Below are 19,113 nucleotides of genomic sequence, written 5' to 3'. Positions count from 1 at the left end.
TGCACACAGCCCTGCCGCATGGGAGGAAGTGGTGAACATCAGATCTGCTGCCTCACACCCAAACAGACATGCATCCAAGCCAGAAGCAGCAGAAGTGTGGGTTTTGTCTGCCTCGGCCTGGGCTGTAAAACACCTCCTCACTAAGCACAGCAACCTCTCCGGGAGCTCCATCAGCACTCATACCCTGGCCGGCCTCCTGCCCATGCTGAGCCTTGGGCAAGTTACTTCCCCACGCTGCGTCTCAGTTTCCTTATCCCGGGAAATCCTCACAGGACTGTCATAATGATCAGACCAACCGGGGCATCGGAGTTCTTAACACAGCAACAAGCTTGCAGTAAGTGGGCAAATAAAGGGCCCCACTGCCATCACCACTGCTGTCACCCCCATCGCCATGACCACTTGTCTCTGAAGGGGGCGTGTTTTCAGTAAAACAGTGCAAGTGCAAGAGTTTAATTTCTTTCTCCCATTTTTAGCATTATGGCCCCTTTGGTCACTAACTCCAAGAGGGAAGAAAGCGGCTCTGAAACCAATTCCATCCTCCTTGAGCTCCTGGTGTGCCAGCCAGGACCCCAGGAAGAAGTAGATGGCGACACAAAACGGTGCACTTTGAGGAAAGTGTAACAAAAGGATGACATGTCCTGTTGGTGTGGAAGCCTGTGAGGTGGCTTTCTATCTCAAGGTGACCCCTGTCCTGGGGCTCCTGGGACCATGGGGTTTCTGGGGCCACAGAACTTGCGTGCAAACACCGAGGATGGTCCCAGGCAAGCCAGGATGGTCGGTCACTCTATTTCTACCCCACGTGTTCCTATCCCCAGGCCTGAATGGACAAGGGGAAAAGGAACGGTTTCAGAAGCATGGGTTGGGGGTGACAAGACAGGAGCTGCGGCCAAGGGGCACTGCCTGCCCGCGGGAACCCTTAAGGAAGAGCTTAGAGTGTCCACCTTCCTCCAGTGTCCCCACTGGCCAAAGCCCTGGGAGCCAGAGAGCACAGGTGCCAGCTGACTAAGGCGACATGCCCGGCCCGGGCACAGAGAAGGGTGGATGAGAACGGAGCGTTAATCCTGCATGACCACGGGGTCAGAGCCCACCTAGGGCAAGGCTCCACAGGGGGTCTGGTGGGAGCTCAGAGCCTCCAGTCCTTGCCCGGGTGTTGGAGAGGAGAGGGCCTCCTCCCCATGGGATGGGAACAGGGGGCAGAACAGCCAGACTCAGGGCCCCTGAAGCCCCACCATGGGTTTGATCATCGGCATCGAACGTGGGCACAGCTGGGCTCTGTGAAATCCCTTCCCTGGCAGGGTCACCGCCCATGGGATGAGTGAGGCCAAGACAACACAGTGTGCCACCCCTAAAGAAGAGGAGCTCCCAAACAGGGCAGGCATGAGGTCGCCGCCACCTGAGTGGGGGTCAACAGCGGAAGCCTGCTCAGGAGGGGCCGTGAAATGCGCCCAGGGTGCTCTCCCCGGGGCCTGCTCACACTGGACGCCACGATTCAGGCCCTGCGCATGTGTCAGGGGCAATATCGTTGAGGAAATAAAAGTGACTTTCAATTCTGTGTTTAAATCACATTTTCCAAGATCAAAATCTTATTTCCCAAGCACAGCTGCTGAAGGCTAAGGTGAAAGCCACCAGTAATGTCTTAATCCTACCACCTGCCGGCATCTATCTGGTCTGAGCCAGGGACGTGATAGCTGGGGTTGGGGCCGGGGCGGACGGCCCATTCCAGGCCCTGGTGCTTGAGGTCACGGCGCAGAGTCACGGGCACACCCTGAGGTTCTGCAGGATAGTCAGGGTTTCCAAGAAAACTTGAGATGCTTTTGTGTCCCTTCAGAGCCTGCGATGCCAGGGGCCTCAAGCAGCTACACAGCTGATCCTTGAACAATGGGGGGGGGTCCCCAAAATGCTTTAATGCAGACAGGATGCGAGATGTGGGCTTCAAAGTCACCTTCCTCACACCAAAACTTGCTAATGCTGATTTTTCTCTCTTTTTTTATTGACATGTTGCAATTACCCTTTCAACAACCCAGATGTGAAGTCCTGAGTCATCCGGGACAGCAGGGGGCCTATCTGAGGGATCAAAGGTGTGGGGCACTTGCGAACTCCCTGGCCCGCGGGATTTCCTTCCGGGAGCTCTGCTGGCTCTCGGGCCCCACACATGGCACCAGACAGGGAGCTGGGGCCCCTGCAGCCCCCGTGGAGTTCCTGGTCACCACCCCCGAGCCAGGTTCCCAGAGAGGCAGGGGCAGGAGCTCCAGCTCTGCCGCAGGCTGGCTGCCACCTGGGCCACCTGGGCCAACTGGGCCACCTCAGTCAAAGGGACCTCTTGGCAGGTGGACTAGTAAGCACGTTGCCTCAGGGTCTCAACCTGCGACGCTGCCCCCAGGGCACAGGCGGCAATGTCTGCGGGCATCTCTGCTGTTAAACTATGGGGAACAGCGTACCCGCATCCACGGGGCCAAGGCCAGGGCTCCTACAATGTCCAGGCTGACCCCCACCACAGAGAGTGATCTGGGCCCCAATACCAACAGGAACAAACTTTAAACACTAAGAGAGAACATAAGAAATACTTCAGCACTTATGAATAAGACCTGATCCCCACTCACCGGGTAAACAATCCCCAAAGCATAGATGGCTAGACCCCAGTATGCTCCCATGGGTGACTTTGGGGTAGTGGCATTATGGGAGAATTTTTCCCTTCTTTATTGTAAGGTCATCATCCCTGTGTGATTATTTTTGTTTTATTTTACAAGTGCGGAAGCAAGCCGCTAGTAGAGAAGACAGGCGCGCAGAGGCACTGCCACCAGGCTGGACGTGTGGCCCTACCGGCCAGGGAGCCCGCACCCCTACGGGGGCCAGGGGAACTCCAGGGGTCGGTAGCCTTCACAGAGGCAGAGGGCAGAGGTGCTGTGCCAAAGCTCCGGGGCTGAGGATGCCAAGCCGACGGCAGGCAGGGCAGGGCAGGGCGAGGCACACGCTCCCTGGAGGCCCGGGACTTCAGGCTCACAGAAGTCAAGACAACACAGCCGGCTCTGACAGCAGCTCCTTGGGGTCAGGCCACCTCAGGCAAGAAAACTGATTCTCCAAGAGCTCACTGTCCCAAGACAAGGCGCAGGCAAAAAGCAAGCTGTCACCATGGCCCTTCCAGACACGCCTGCCGGAAGCCAGCCAATCACCCAGGGTGAAACACAGCTCCGTCCACTCTACAGCTTCCACAAGGCCCCCTTCTCACCTGGACACTCTGCTCAGTTCTTATAGTTACACTCTGGAACTAGATGGCCTAGGTTCAGACCCCAGTTCCACCATTACTGGCCAGGTAAGTAGTGACCTCTCCTCTCTGGACCTCAGTTTGCTCATCCACAGAATGGAGATGACAGCACCGCCTCACAGGGCCCTCACGTGATGGGCTCAGAACGGGAAGCGTGGGGCAGGCATCAGCTGTTGTTACCAGTGCATGGCTGGTCATCAGTCCTGAGGCCCCGGCTCCTGCCCTCGGACCTCAGCAAAGAGGCATCACGGCATGAGGGTCATGGTGGAGAAGGCCTTTGGCCCTGCAGCCAGGTCATCTGTGCTCCAGGTCTCCCATACGCAAACTGCAGCTTCAGGGGCTGCTCTGAGGATTAAACGTACAAATGTGTCTGGGGTCCTCAGCACGGTTAGAGGACATTCTCACTATTGTCCTGCAGTCACCCCCACCCACCCTGTCCTGATCCATCTGACCCTGCAGCCCAACCCTGCCTGGATCCCCAGGCCCGGGAGCCATCAGGCTGCTGGGACAGTTGCAGCTCTGTCATTTTCCCACCCCCAGTGCAAGCCTCAGCCACAGGGTCATGAAACATGAACCAACCAGAGCAGCAGATGGACATCAACAAGTCACTGTTCCCCTTTCCACCGGGGCCGCCCTGCCCCCCTACCCCACCGCCCGTGGCCTGAGACTCCACCACAGACACAAAGCAGAGCGCCACTCCTATCTTGGGCTTTGGCCCACGGGGCCACCTTCCCAAGGGCCCCAGGGCCAGGCTGAGCCTTCCCACCAGGTCTCCAGGAAGGAAGGTTCCAGAAGGGAAGCCGTGTGAGCCAAAGCTCACAGCAGAGGTTTCAGGCCCAGGATTCAGGAAGTACGGTGGAAGCCCGGCGGGCACTCCAGGGACAGCAGGCCTGGCACAGCAGCCTCACAGGCACAGTGGTGAGCCAGGAACCCTGTGCTGGGCAACGCATAGGTCTGTGGCACTCCCTCCATCAGCCTCAGCGGCCCCGGCTGGCACGCCCGTCACGCGGAGGCCAGAGAGCGTGGGGTCACACGAAGTGAAGGGCAGCAGTCCAAACGTGGCCTTCCCTCTCCTTTCAACAGGAGGGACCACCCAACAGCCGACTACAGCAGCCCCATTCGTTCATTCCCCCTCTCATTCATCCACTCGTTCTGGCAAAGAACGTCTGCAGAGAGGCAGAGTTTCAGTGTCCCCCCTTGTAAAATGGGGAGATCAGCAGCATCTCGCTGGCTGGCTGTGGGGATCTCCAGTGTGACTGGCCAGCACAGCTCCTGGCAAAGGGACGCTGTGAACGGCCGCTGCAGTGGTCACCACTGTGACTGATGCCCGGCCCTGGTAACTCCAGTCCCTGCACTCCTGAAGCTTCCAATTCAGGGGCATCCCAGGCTCCCAGCTGGCGGCCAGTCCCCCATGTCTGTGCAGTGATCAGGGCCCTGCCAGCCAGAACATGCCCTAGTCAGTCAGCACTAACCGCATCCCGGCTCGGGGCCGCTGCGGGAAGTGACCCAGCCTCCATCTTTATCTCCTACACTCTCGAATGGAGCCCAGCACTTGGGGAGAAGGCCGCAGACCACCCAGAACGTGTCCCAGCCGCTCTGGCCTCTCTCCCTTTTCTCACTGCTCCCTCTGCCCACTCCCACCCCCAGCCCCCTGCCCCATCTCTGCCAGTCGCAATCCTAGCTCTGTCTGTCCAGACGGTGTCTCTCCTACAAAACTCTCCCGAAACTCCCTGCCTCGTGGGTGGGGGACAAAGCATAAACCTCTCTGAGGATATATACTTCGTTCTGTAGTCTATCATGATTGGTAGTGGACCCCAATTTAACTGTGAGCCTTTGCAGGGGAAGATTGTGCCTGACTTGGCAAGTGCGGTACCTGGGCGCACCCCCTTTCTACTCGCTGCACCTGGGCACACTGCAGTTGCAAATCCAGTACCCAGGGGCACTCCCTCCGCCCAGCGCCTGGGGGCACTCACTCCAGTCCACTGCCTGGGGGTTCCCACTCAGTCCAGTGCCTGGGAAACTCCCTCTGCAAACGTAGTGCCTGGGAAACTCCCTTTGCATACATAGTATCTGGTACTCAATTCACAAACTTAGTACCTGGTGCTTGCCCTTAACAAATACTCAGCGTTAACTTTCTAACACAGGTTCCCTGAACTCGCTTGACAAATTCACAAAGAAATGTCAGCCAAACACTGGCAAACACCAAACTGATAAGCCCACTGATCCCCAACTAAGATGTTTCTGCAACTGCAAGAAGCTCAAATAACTTAATGTATATCCAACAGATGCACATATATTCATGGAAACACACACTCAAGCGTGGGGGCAGCCCTTCCTCTGCCCCCCAACTCCACTGCTGCACACAGTACGTGGACAGTAAAGATCACCAGTCATGCGTGCATTGCTCTGTCCCCTTCAGTAAGTTCACTTATCCTATTTTACTCCCCACCAGAGAAACCTGCCCTTTCCTGACCTACCACCAAGCTGGCACCCCAAAGCAAGAGGAGACCGTGCTGCCCAAACTTCCTTTCCAGGGAAGCAGCCCTGCCATTGGTACCCTGGAAACCTCCCAACTTCCATGGTGTCTCGAGGATCCTGGGTGCGAGTCATCACCATTTCACAGTCTCCTTTCTCCTGGACACAACTAAGCCCTGTCCCCAGCCTCCCCTGCAACTGGGAGTAGTAGACACACAACTGAGCTGTGCCAGACAGAGCCAAAGGCCAGGCCAACCACCAGCTCTGCTTCCTGCTCACCCCCTTCCCCGTCCCCCCACTCAATGAGGCCCTGGAGGAAGGAGGAGGAAGGAGCCGAGTGCCTGCGCGGTCCAGTCGGGCAGATCCCTGCTGTACTGTGAGCAAGAAGTAAACCGTGTTGCATGAAGCCACGAGATTTGGGGACTGGTTGTTAGAACAGTTAACCTACCCTGACTAATGCCTGACATCATCCACGTGGATAGCTCCATGGCCTCTGTGTGCCTCACTCCAGCACGTGCTGGTGATCCAATTCACCTGGGCTGGACAAAGAGCCAAAATGGGCAGCAAGGAGGCTGGGCATGGGTTCTCCAGACTGTGTGCTCCTATCTGCAGCTTTCCTGAGCCTCCAAAGGCTTAGGACTGGCCCCAGACACCCAGGAAACCACCACGAGTTCCAGTGTTATCTTCCCTCACCTAATAACCCCACCTGAGCTGGACCCAGCCAGCCCAGCCCTAGGGAAGCATCTGTTGCCCCTCCTGAGCCCCACACATCCACCTACCCCAGGACTGGAGAATCTAGCCTTTTCTGCTTCCCTCCAAAGTGAGTTTACTCAGCCTGATCTGTTTATATCCTTTCTTGATCATATCATTTCTGACAGCAGCTTGAGAGAAGGAGAGCCAATGACAAAGGAAGGCACCGGAAGGCTCTAGAAGGTACTGGAAGGTGCTGGGAGGGAGGAGTCCTAGGTGTGAATCCCAGCCCTGCTGCTGAGTCATTTGTAAGGGTCTTTGGGCAGCATAGCTCCCCTCCTCACTTCCCCACAAGCAAAGCAATAGAGGCGAATTTGATGATTAGTGTGTTGTAGGTAATAGGGCACTTTAACATTGATGGTTTTTTAAAGTTTTTCAGAGCTTTGTAATTTAAGAATCTCTTAAAGCACTATTCCAAAGCTATTCTTCACTACTTACTGGGAGCAAGTTAAATAAACAACACACACAACAGAAACCCTAGAATGGAAGCTCCATGGGGTAGGGAGCTGCCTGTATGCCCAGTACCTAGCACATTCTGGGTGCTCATAAGTATGTTTAATAGACAACAAGAGCTCCTGGAAGGCAGGGGTAATAACAGTGGCAGAGCATTTACCAAGTGCAAGCCACATTACAAGTCCATTTCAAAATGTGATCCAGCCCCAGGGCCTTTGCACTTGCCATTCTCTCTGCCTAGAATGCTCTCCTCACAGAGCTCACACCTTTCCCTGAACACCATGTGCAAAGCAACAAGGCTCCCAGTTTCCAAGCCCCAAACACCCCACCCATCTGCTTGCTTTGTTTTCTCCAGGACCCCTCTAACCACCAGATTATATATTTCCTTGCTTAGTGGCTTCTTGTTTCACCCAACCCACCACCAGGACGGCAGGCACTTGTTTTCTTCAAAGTGCCCAGAACACTGATATTTATCTGTTGAATGAATGCATGAGTGTACTGCCATGCCTTACCTTACTTAACCCTGACTTGAAGAAGTCCCCAAAATTCAAATTGTACAGATAATGACAGAGGTTAGGTGACCTGCCCAAGGTCACCCACCAGCTAGGAAGTCGCAGGGGCATGATTCAAGCTTGCCTGTCTGACCACTCTGCTGGGTCTGGCTGCCTCCATCCACCTTGTCGCAACACCCCAGAACTGGTCTAGGTGCTTTGCACGTGGCAGGTATAAAGCTCTTTGCACGTAGCAGGCTACTAAACACAGAGACCAATTTCAGCACCAGAAATATTTTTTCTGCAAACCCCTCTGCCTCAGTACACACAGACACCTCCCCATGCACGCGCTCGCCTCGTCACCCTTTGGTTATGGCTCTGCTGATGTCAGCAAAGCTTCCTTTCAAATGCACAGGCTCCCTCAGCCCCAAGGAACACACTGGGCGACTTGTCCCCAGAGCCAGGGGTGAGGAAGAGACATCCTCACTTCCTCCCTCTCTCCACCACGGGGCTGGGTGGCCTGGCTCCCATCCTGAGCAGGCAGGAAGTCTAAGGGCAAAACCGACGCTCTCAGGTGAAGCAGGAAATAACCATCCTGGGCCACACAGACCCTTGTCCTTGGAGCACAAGCCAGCGTTTGACTGGTCTGAGCCCCAAGCTCACCTGTGTTCAACTCCTGGTGGGGCAGGGGCCAGTCCCTCCAAGGGGCGCCCTAGCTGGTGGCATTCAACCAGATGGAAGCATGACTCTGGGCAGGAAAGACCCCGGGCAACACTGCCCTTCCCTTCTGAGGGACGGTCAGGTGTCCCTTGCAAAGCTGTCTGGGACAAAATACCTTAACATCCACCAAAGACGTAAGCAAAAAAACATTCAAATCATCAAAACAGGAACAACTCCACTAAATAAAAACGGAAAATGTCTTGTTGGAAATAGCAAAAGACATAACCTAAATACCCAGCAATGCAGGATAGCCCACCTCCATTATTACGGTGAGCATCTACAATGGAGCATCACGCAGCAACAAAAGAGAACAAACCAGCTACCTTTGCCCAGCTCTAGAATGATCTCCAGAATACACCGTCCATCAACAGCCACAGCACAGACCTGTGCGTCAATGCCTAGACTGGTCATCAAGGATACAGGAGAAATGGGTAACAGGGCGTGCTGCCAACGAGGAGACTGAGGCCCTACGAGGGCCTGGAATAACAGAGGAGCTTCCTTTTTCCTTATGTGCCTTATACTATCTGAATGTATCGGATGTGTGAATTACTGCTTCAATTTAAAAGAAAAAAAATGAACTTGAGTTTTGTTTTTAAGGAACTAGACTGTGCTTGCTCCCTGAGGAATTTTTCTTAAACTGCTTTCAACAATTCCATTGCCTTCATACATACCAGATCTGCTAACTACCCTTAACTTTCCCAAACGCACTGCTCGCCTCAGACTTCTCTTCTCTGGAGAACTGCTCGTGCTTAAACAGCAATAATCCCTTCCATGCGGACAGAATTCCATGATGTTCTCTCAGGGCAATCAGGAAAACATGAATTGGAATACTGGCCCCTTGTCACACCCCTACTCTGTGCCGGCTGTCCTACTGGGTGCTAATCTGAATTATCTCCAATTCTTAGAGCAACCCTATAAACCAGGTAGGATTATCCCACCCTCCTGATGGAGAAAAAAACAGGCCCAGCGAGGGAAAGTAACATGCAGAAGATCACACAGCCAGGCAGTTGCGGCCTCAGAATCCAGACCTCAAGACTGTGACAGCAGACCCCCAGACCGTTCTGCCCCGCCAGCAGGACAGCCTCAACCATCGCTGGCCTCAACCATCACGTTACCTCACTTAATCCTTTAATCAAAGGCAGAACTCAGCCATCTCAAACGTCCATTCTGCCAGAACACTGAGGAAGTACCACCCACACGGGCTAAGCCTGGACTGCCTGGAGAAGAGGCCACCCGATGCCCCAAGGCTGGCAGCTTTAGTTCTCAGGAGGACGAGGCTGCCAGGCTCCCCGAGTCTGATGGGACACAGGACCTCAGAAATGTCCTCTCCCACTGCCAGGTGAGTTAACAAGCGTGTGGCCAGTACTGAGGAACAGACAATGCAGGCCAAAGCCACTTGCAGGCCACGGAGCTCAAGCCATGGCACATGCCCACCTCCATCTGCAGCTCGGCAGCAAAGCCCAGCCATGCACAGTGAGACACCTTCTACCTGAACTGCCATAGTTTTGCCAGTGACCAAAAGGGGCATCTTAGATTGCTCTGGGCAAATGGCAGCATCAAAATTTACTCCCTCCTTAAAATGCACTTATTTATTACAGCCTGGGGAAGGCAGACCGTGCGAGAACCTAAACTATTTCTCTCCTCTTCTGTCTCTGCCCCTCCCCTACACCACCTCCAATCAGACAAGTTATCTGGGAAACAAATCTGATCTTATGACTCCAAGATCTTATGACGAATGGCATTGAAAGAAAAAAAATTTTTGTGTTTATTCATGGCCACAAAAAAAAAAAAAATCAAAGAAGTCAAAGGTGGGAAGGCGGGCACAAAAAGGAGCCAGGCAAGCAACAAAAGTAAAAAAAATGCCAATGTGTGTGCATACACAGGCAGACAAGTTGTTCCCATGGACCTGTGGCTGCCCTGGAGGACACCGATTTTAATTGTCAAGTGGGAACCACACCCTTGGGATGAATTCTTCACTCAGCACTTGACACCCAGTAGGTGCTTAGTAAGTGTAAGTCCAAGTTCAGAAGGTTGCTGTCCAAGAAAACACCAGACTAAACAAAGCAATGGGAATTACAAAGTGACTTCTCTTTTCCTTTCCATGACAAAAAGTCCAGAAATATTTCAATCAGAGCAGCAGAGTGGTGCAAATTTAAAAATAAGTCATTGGTGAATTAAGCCTTGAGTATAAAGAAGGCTACTGTCACCTGGGCTCCAACTCCTATTCAGTCAATGAATTAAAGACTTTTTGGACTGGAACCACCATTCTGAGATGCCATGTGCTGCATGTAAAAAAAATAGGGGAAAACAGAAGGTAAGCAGCACATTTGTACTTCTTCAGTGCAGAGGAAACAAAGCATGCAAACAAAGCCCTCTTCCAGCGGACAAACATGTCTAGCAGGTGATCAAATTCAACTCAGACATGAGAACCGCAAAATGGATTCTGGTCTCACGGCCCCGGCTGCTTCTGCAGAACTCCTGGCCACCACTCGCACCAACACCATTAAAGCCCTGGGAAGGTGGGGACTGGGAAGTGTGGATGCAAAGGGGGATGAGGCACCCCATCCAGGCCACAGCCAGAGCAGATGGGCCCTCCCTGGTAAGGTGTGGTCCTGTGTACCACAGGGAAGGGCAGGCGCTTCCCCATCACCCCTCAAGTGAGCCACCAGGTCACTCCCTTTGCATTTCCGCCTTTGTTTATGAGTGTTCCGGATCCGAAGTGTCCAGCACGGAGTGCATCAGACGCGGCACTGCCACAGGCCATGCCAGGCACACTGTTGGCTCTGCAAGGATTTAATCAGTAACCTGCTCAGGAGACAGGCACAGGGGCAAGCTCCAACCTGACCCCGCGGCAGCAAAGCTTACAGCCAGGCTAAGGCTGCCAGCCCAGGGTGAGCCCAATTCCCAAGCAGGGAATCGAGAAAGGTCTGCCTGACGGTTGTGCCCAGCTGGAGCCCCCCGACATGTGGAATGGGGAGCCCCTCTATGCTTCCACCCTGGCCCAGTGCAGCTGTGGTCCTGGAAGCCTGGTCTTTACCTCTGACAATGATCCAGTTAATTGGCTCGGTGTAGACAGACTCTGAAGACAGATTTGGGCAGAAGAGTGTGTTTGGTTTGTTTATTGGTTTGAATCCAGATCAATCACTCTGAGTCTTGTTTCTGAAGCCCACGCAATTAACCAGATAATTACCAGATGGTTCTGAGTTGGGCTCTTTAGATTGTTTAACATATGGATGATACACATTTCATGGAAGGATATGACCTGATAGGATACATACTTCATACAACAGCAGCTCAAGGTAGGCCAGGGACCCTGCAAAGCCACAGGGCTGCACAGAGCTTTCGCTGTAGTGAACTTACTCAAATTCACCTTTGTTTCATTTGAACTGATATTTCTCAATAGAGTTTGGGCCAAGCCATAAAACGCAGACAGATTACATAATGCTCCAGCCTCAGGGAAACCCCTCTGGCGATGCTCTGCTTCCCCAGGGCACGGCCACCAACCAGGTAGCTCAGAATGGACAAGGTCCCAGGTAGCCTTCCCAACCCCACCTCTGCTTTGAAGGCCACAGCCAGGCTGGGTCTGCCCTCAGCAGCCCACTTCCACACCCACATGCCTTGGCACAGAGAGCCATGCTCCCACGGAGCCTACATGGCAAGGTTGATGGACACCCCCCCACCCCAGCATGAAGAGCTTGGGGAAACAGGCGGAGGAAGGGGGATTATGCCAGCCCACTGGGCACTTGGCACTTGCTCCAGTTCGTCCTCATGTTTCCCAACCCTGCAGCAAGGCTCTGCTGAGACAAATCTTATTGTAACGGATGGCCCTCAGTCCCCAGTCCTGGAAATCACAGCTCTTCTCCAGAGAAGCTCCAGCCTACAAAGGTGCCACCCACCTCAGCTGGTGAAGGTGGTGCCTGGCCTCTGGCTGCTTAAGAAACCAGTGTACGGCTTCTGTCTTCCTTCCTTCCCTCTATGTGTCATAGACACCTCTTGAGCAAGCAGAGGTAAGCAGGGGGTGGGAAGGTTGAGCGTCCAAACCTGGCTTCCCCCAGACCTCGGCCAGCAGCAGCGACCACACGCTCCTGGCTTCTCCCAGGGGAGCCCCCGCGGCCCGCTGCGACCCCACCACAGCTGTCATTCTCCACCAGGCTGGGCCTGGCCTGCCCCCTCCCCACGGAGGGTCACTGTGCCTTTCAACCATTTTCTCCACCATCCTCCTTCACTACGAAGGCTGGCAGGAAAAAAAAAACAGCCCCCCATGGAAAACAGTGAAGCTGGATGTGGGGCTCCTGATTCCAGGCAGGGCACTACGGAGGACGCTGGTTCCTCCCGATCGGACACACTGCGCGCTGGCGAATCTTGGGAGGCTCTTCCTCCATCGAACCAGAAGCCAAGATAAATGCTGAGGCCTGTGGCTCAGGACAGGTTTAGGAACATGCACCAGCCTGAAACTGGGATTGGGCTGCTTCACGCCAACCGGCTCTCCTCCCCGAGAAGGCAATCTTTGCAGATACTGCACCAACGAGCCCACAGGAAAAAAAAATAGGTGTTCTAAGCACATCAGACCCAAAATTCAGAATAAAAGTCCTCCTGTGCTTCAATGCCCTGGGGGAGGGGGGCTGTTTCGAGGAGTATGGTTTCTCCTGCTAACTTTTCCCCCTCCCCATTCCTTGGAGCATGTGTCACAGCCTGTGACACACTGCCAAGGGAACATGGATGCCGGGGAAATGTCTACACACGCTACACGTTTGTGACATGTCATGTAAGCGACACCCTGCTTCCTGACCGGGTTTTCTTGGCACAGGTGTGGGCAGGCTTTGGATTCTGCCCCCCAACCCCCATCATGTGCTTAGTAAACAGGAGGATGGTTGCCCCAGGGGGTAGTGTACATTCTGGGAAAGACCTGCCACCCCTCCATAGAGGACGGGATCCCCTCAGGAAGGCTCAGGCCCAAGCAGTGCTTTTAACTGTCCTTGTTTCAAAACACAAAGCATCGTGTTCAGGCCCCTGCCCGCCACCCCCACGCCCCACTGCGACCCCGCCACAGCTGTCTTTCTCCACCTTGCAGATCTGATTTTAGAAACAGATCGATGACTCTCCTCCCTCCCATCCAGCTGACTCTGTCCCAGCCACATATTTAAAACAATAACAATTAACAAATTTAAACCTCCAGCAACAAAACACACGTATACACACTTCCAGACAATGCCAGACCAGGGCCCTACAAGCCAGCTTCCACACTAGAACTTGACCGCCCCTAGGTGGGGAGGAGATAGTGCAGGACCCCTGCCCCTTCTCCCTCCACTTTCAACCTCCCAATGTGCGAAAGAGATTTTTTCAGACGGAGAAGCACCCAGTTTGCCAGTCAGACCAGGCAGGAAAAAGATGGGTAGTGCAAAGGAAGGAACTGGCTTCTGGAAATTCTTTGGGTTTGGGGGTTTTGAGGTTATTGGGGGCGTTTTTTGTTGTCTTGTGTTTTTTTTCTGGTTGTTTTGTTTTCCCCTCCAGCGCAGATTCAGATGGGCCGCAGGCCTTCAGCTAGGAAACCCCCACCACCATCAGGGCCCAGCCCCGGGTCGATCCCACGGACCCATCGGTACGAAACACAAGCGCTGTGCCCGGGATGTCCCCAGATGCTCAGCCTGGGGTGGGCCAGACCTCCTCCAGAATTCTAGGGGTCTCCCCGAGCCCGGCGTCCGGACGGAGCTCTGGATCCCACAATCTCGCCCGGAGCCCAGGCCAAGACTGGGCGCCCGGCCTCCCAGGCCCTGGGACCCCGGACCCCGGCGCCGGCAGGCCCTGGGCTCCAGGTGCGGCGGCGGCGGGCGGGGGCGCCTCGGGCCGGAGGGGCGGCGCGGGGGTGAGGGCGGCAGCGGCGCAGAGCGACTCACCGTGGCGGACGCCAGGCTGTTGTCGGCCAGCGTTAGGTGGTGCGGCTCCCAGCGCCTCAGGAATTTCGAGGTGAGGATCTTGCTGAGAAAGGTCCGCGGGTGCCGGATGACACAGACCTGGATGTCGCCCTCCTGCAGCAGTTTGTACCTCATCCCGTTGCACAGTAGAAGGGCCCGGCGGCAGGGCACGGCGCCCATCTTCGTGCCCTCGGGGCCCGGCACGTCGCCCCCCAGCAGCGGCTTGGTCTCCTCGATCTGCCGGGGGTCGCCGCCGCCCGAGCTGCTGGTCAGATCCATGGCCGGCCGGGCCGGGAGGGGGCCGGGGCGGGGAAAGGGGGCTGTCCCGGGCTGCCGGGCGGCGGGGCCCCCGGTCGGCGGCCCGCCCCCCCCCCCCCAGGAAGGTGGGGGGGTGTGGGGCTGGGGGCGCCTGCAGGGGAGGGGCCCGGGCGGGCGGGCGGCTGGCGCGGCGGCGCTCGGGGCTCCCGCGGGGCTCCGGCGTCCTCCTAGCTCGTCGGGTGCATGCTCGCGGCGCCGGGCGGCTCGGCGGGCGGGACGCGGGAGCGGCGGGGACGGGGCCGGGGCGAGCGGGGCCGCGCGGGCGGGCGTGTCTCGGCCCCGCCGCCCGCTCGTGTGTACAGTACGTGTGTCTGGGCGGCCGTCCGCGGGCGAGTGTGCGGCGGGGGCCGCGGGGGCCGGCTCAGTTGAGAGATTGCAGAAGCCGCTCGGCGCCCGCGCGATTGGTCCCCGCGGGGTCATGTGCCCGCCCTCTGACGTCAATGGCGGCAACGGCGGCGGCCGCCGCGGCTTCAGCCTCTCGCAGGCGGAGTCGGCCGCCGGGCGGGGACGCTGGGGGCCGAGGCGCGGCCCGACGGGAGGGGGCGGCCCTTCGGGGGAGCGTGCTGCGGCGGGCGCGCCCCTCCAGGCCTCGGCCCGCGCCCCTCAGGGATGTGAGGAGTGGGCGGGGGACTCGGGGGCTGGGCGCGTGACGTCACGCCAGCCGCGCCCCCCGGGTGGCCAGGCCTGCGCGGAGCCGCGGGACCTGACGTCTGGGGGGCCCGTCGCGGGTCCCGCACCCCACCCTCCCCACCCCGGCACCCAGATCAGAAACGTCATCGCCCGAGACGTCATCGCCGACGGCCAGGTGCGGCCAGGTGCACCCGACAGACCAGGACTGGGCCAGGCTTGGCTGGAGGGCAGGGGAAGGACCACTCGGCCTCTGACACCCCTTTCATGGCTCAGGCTGCCCATCTGGCAGGCCGGAAGGGGCCATAAGACAGGAGTGTTTCCTCAAATAGAAAATGCCCCCTCATTATCTGGATAATGAGCCCACACTGTCTGGACTCAATAGGCCCCCTGACCTTCGACAAAAGTCCACCAGCTTTGGCCCTTGGCATCCTCCAGCCGTCTGCAGCGAGGAGACAGGCTTCCCTGCCCAACTCCTTCCTATGGCATCTGATCCCTTCTAGGAACCTAGACAACAAAGTACCCCCTAAGTTACTGGGCCACCCCCTCCTCTGCCTGTACCCCAGCAGCTTCAGCTACTTTACCTCTCCCGTCAGACCAGGACCTGGGCATTCGTCTCTGTGTCTCCAGGCCCAGCACAAGGCTGAGAGAGAACTACACTGGAAGCCCCTTTCCGGAATGAACTACAGTATCACTCCAGAACGCCAGCTTTGAAACAAACATGTTCCCTTTCTGCCATCACGAATGGCACCTGAAGCCACCGGGAAACGCTCAGCTCCTCAGCCAGGCATCCTCACATCCATGCACTTCTGCAAGTAATTCTATTAAAAACCCCAGAGTGTTGCCTTTTTGTCAAGTGAAGGTGCCTCTGTGGTGGACACATGAGTGTGTGCATGAGTGTTGAACTGCACTGTAAATGGGGCACTTTGTCCCCCTCATCCCTGCAGGGGGATTATCCCCTCCCCACTGCCTCTCATGAACAGACAGGTTGGAGGGTCTCCGGAAAAATCTCTCACCTGAGCTGGGGCAGGGGGTGGAAGGCAGGGCCCAGCGTGTGTCCATCACCAAACAAGACTCACATCCAACCTGCCGAGGAAATGGGCAGAGCTGTTCTCGCCTCCTGGTCCCTGGAGGAGGCACAGTCAGGTCGGAAAATGGGGAATTCAGTCAGCTCCCCACAGTTTGCTGGCAAATCCTGTTCTTCAAGTTCTGAACTTCAACAGCCTTAAGAAAACCATCAAGCAAGAAAGGGTCAAGCCTGAGCCCCCATGTGGTGATATAGATGTGGATGTGGGGAGGGTTGTGGCCAAGACCCCCAGGCGTTAAGGGGTGGGGTTAGGCCAGTTGTTCAAACCTTTATTGAGCAGTTGCAAGAGGAATTTCAGTGTCGGGCACCAGGCAGCTCTTCCTTCTCATAGCAACCCTATGACAGAGATGCCTTCACCATACCCCCTTGCAGATGAGGGTTCAGGGGAAGCTGCCAGGTCCTTTAGCTAGTCAGGACTGGGCCTGGTATGGAGCATTAGTGTCTAGGACAACGTAAATATAATGACTACGCTGTACTTGGGGCTACAGAACCAGAGAGGGGATGCTTAGCCCAGTGGGGCCATGGCGCTGGGGGGACATGTCCTGACTCTAAAGAGATCTTTAGGAACCAGGTAAAGAAGGGGAAAGGTACTCCTGGAAGAGGGAATAGCACATACTAACACAGAGGTGAGAAGCCCCTCAGCCTGTCGGGGAAACTGCACACAATTGCCAAGGCATGCACGTTGCCCCAGGCATGCAGGGCAGAGGCCAAAGAGCTGAGCAGGCACTGCCCTAAAGTGCAGGCCCAGGGACCAGACCTTCTACTGTGAACAGTGGGAAGCCAACACATGGGCCATGCCACGGAGTGGCTTGTAGACGTCACCTTTATAAGGTCATTGGCCACAGCATGACACAGAGGAGGTTTGTAGAGAAGCAGCCTTCAGGCCGCCTGACAAGGCTGTTGAGGGTACCTAGCAGGGACGAGACCGAGTTCAGCATGAAGTCATGATGCGGGGCAGCTCAGTGGCAGGCAGAGCAGCCTTCAGGGACATCCCTGGACCCTGAGGGGCCAAAATTCCAGCAGAACAAGATTGACCAGGAGGCAAAGGATCTCTGAGTTCTTGGGACCACCTAGACTTTCCGATTGTTGCTTGATAAGGCCATTGATTTGTAAATAATAAACAGGATTATCATGATCAAAATGACCAGCACCCAAGCCTCAGGTACTATGCTAGGGATTTTATATATATTTTTTCCCCTTTCTTCCTCCCAACCAGACCAGAAATCTATCATTATTATCATTCCCATCTTAAAAGTGAGGAAGTTGAGGCTCAGAGAGGCAGACAGCTGTGAGAATGCAGCCAAGATTTGAACCCGAAATTCTGTTTGACGTGAAATTGTAATATTCTCCTGAGCCAGCACTCAGGAAGAAACTGTTGAATTCAATCGGTGTCATCTTTAAATAATGGTATTTCTTGATTTTAGTTTGAAATCAATGGTATGGAGTCCCCAGGACGCTGCAAGAAGAAAAGTTCCTTGAGGGCAGAACCCAGAATTCCTGGCTGACTGCAGAGCTGGCTCAGTGCCTGCATGGGGCTCAAAAAATGCAATGATCAATGGTCAGACTCACTTACTCCCTGGTGCTTAGGAACATGCAAGCAGTAGGACTGGGCCAGTAGGTGAGCCGTGAGATGGACGGCATTGGTACTCAGTCCTCAGCATGCAGAGCCCCTTGCCTCCCACTCTCCTGGGTTCCTGACCTAAAAGCGAATGAATGCAGCGGCCAGATTCCATCAGCCCCTAACCTCTGCAGGAGACAGCAGTCCATGGAGTTTCGGTGGCTGGATCATGCACCCCAGTCATCCTTGATGCACAGGAATCCAGACTCCCCAGAGAACAGTCTAATGGCCCCTTAGAGCTCGCTCTTCTGGCCCTAAACTTGAGAGTTTATGGAGCAGCAGGAAAGGCATGGAAGTTCACAAACCCTTCACTTACCTTGGGCTCCCAGAGGCCAGTTCACTCACCAAAAGTCACCAGACAAACCTATCATTTTCTTCATTCTTTGCTGGCAGCCCCTCCTTGTTCGAGCCAGAGCCAAAGGACAACGTTTCCCTCTCACCTGCTCACTGGATGTACCTCTTCCACTTCAGTTTGCGACCCACTAGGGGCTCACCCCTGCGCCACATCGGTGGAGAAACTGCTGCGCATGAAGCACAGCCCTAGGAGCTAGGCTTGTGAAGACCAGGCAGCAAACCGCCCCCATGAGGTCACATCTCAACTCCCAGGTCCCTGAAGTCTCCCTTTGAGCTGAAATGGGAAAGACCTGTTGCCCTGGCTGCCCACAAAGGAATTTGATGAAGTGGTAAATTCCCCAGGGGGAGGAGAGCGACAGAGCTGATGGCCAGCCCAAGACAGCTCTTCTCCACACCCCTGCCCAGCAGCCCTGCCCCTTCCAGCGGACGCACCCTAGGAGGGCATCCTCCTCCTCCAAGCAGTCTCCCGTGGAAAGCCTCACCAGCCTTGGCACAGCTCCTCCGTGCCCCACCCCACCACACTGTGCCCTGCAGAGGCCAGGGTTCATTCCAGTTTTGCCCACCATCGTGTCGGGTGGTATGCTGGTAAATGTTTAGCAATCCAGCTTGCTGAGAAAAGAAAAGCCCTGATTTATAGGGTTTGACAATTGCCCTGGTGTAAATATCCCCACCACAGCCCTTTGCTACCAACACCCATCACCGAACATGGAGCTGGGAAGAGATGTGCCCCTTTATAGAGTATTTCCACCCTACAGACACAACATACCAGTGGGTGGCTCCTGGCTTGCAAAGCCTTAAATATTTACTATATGGCGCTTTTACAGAAAAAGTTTGGCGATCCCCACAATAGACATAAATAACCTCCAGAACAGAGATACTAGTAGAATGTAGTAAAATGATTAGGAAGGGATGAGTTTTATTGCCTTTTAAAAAATATAATTTATTTAATTGTAACTTCATATGATTTAATCTTGTTGAGTGGCTGTTTGACAACCACCTTGCAGAATTCCTGGAAAACTGACGAGCAGCCCTCGTGAGCCAGCATA

The 19,113-nt window shown here is 55.4% G+C and overlaps 2 protein-coding genes across 2 annotated transcripts in view; one reads left to right on the top strand and one right to left on the bottom strand.

The window, feature by feature from the left end:
* CMIP (c-Maf inducing protein) overlaps positions 1 to 14,739 on the bottom strand; it is a 208,567-nt gene extending 193,828 nt beyond the window's left edge. The window contains exon 1 of the mRNA XM_036909352.2: positions 14,046 to 14,739. Within this exon, the coding sequence (XP_036765247.1) occupies positions 14,046 to 14,342 (297 nt within the window). The 5' untranslated portion in view covers positions 14,343 to 14,739. The remainder of the gene's footprint in view (positions 1 to 14,045) is intronic.
* Positions 14,341 to 18,805, top strand: LOC118924508 (spidroin-1-like). Its single transcript, XM_036909353.2, has 2 exons — positions 14,341 to 15,186; positions 15,639 to 18,805. Exons 1-2 carry the CDS (start codon positions 14,341 to 14,343, stop codon positions 15,720 to 15,722), a joined length of 930 nt encoding a protein of 309 aa, XP_036765248.2. The 3' UTR covers positions 15,723 to 18,805.
* The last annotated feature ends 308 nt before the right edge of the window (positions 18,806 to 19,113 follow it).

This window comes from Manis pentadactyla, chromosome 15 (assembly GCF_030020395.1).
Source record: "Manis pentadactyla isolate mManPen7 chromosome 15, mManPen7.hap1, whole genome shotgun sequence".
Lineage (NCBI taxonomy): Eukaryota > Metazoa > Chordata > Mammalia > Pholidota > Manidae > Manis > Manis pentadactyla.
Note: the sequence above shows the minus strand (reverse complement) of the source record. Positions and strands in the feature narration are given on the sequence as shown.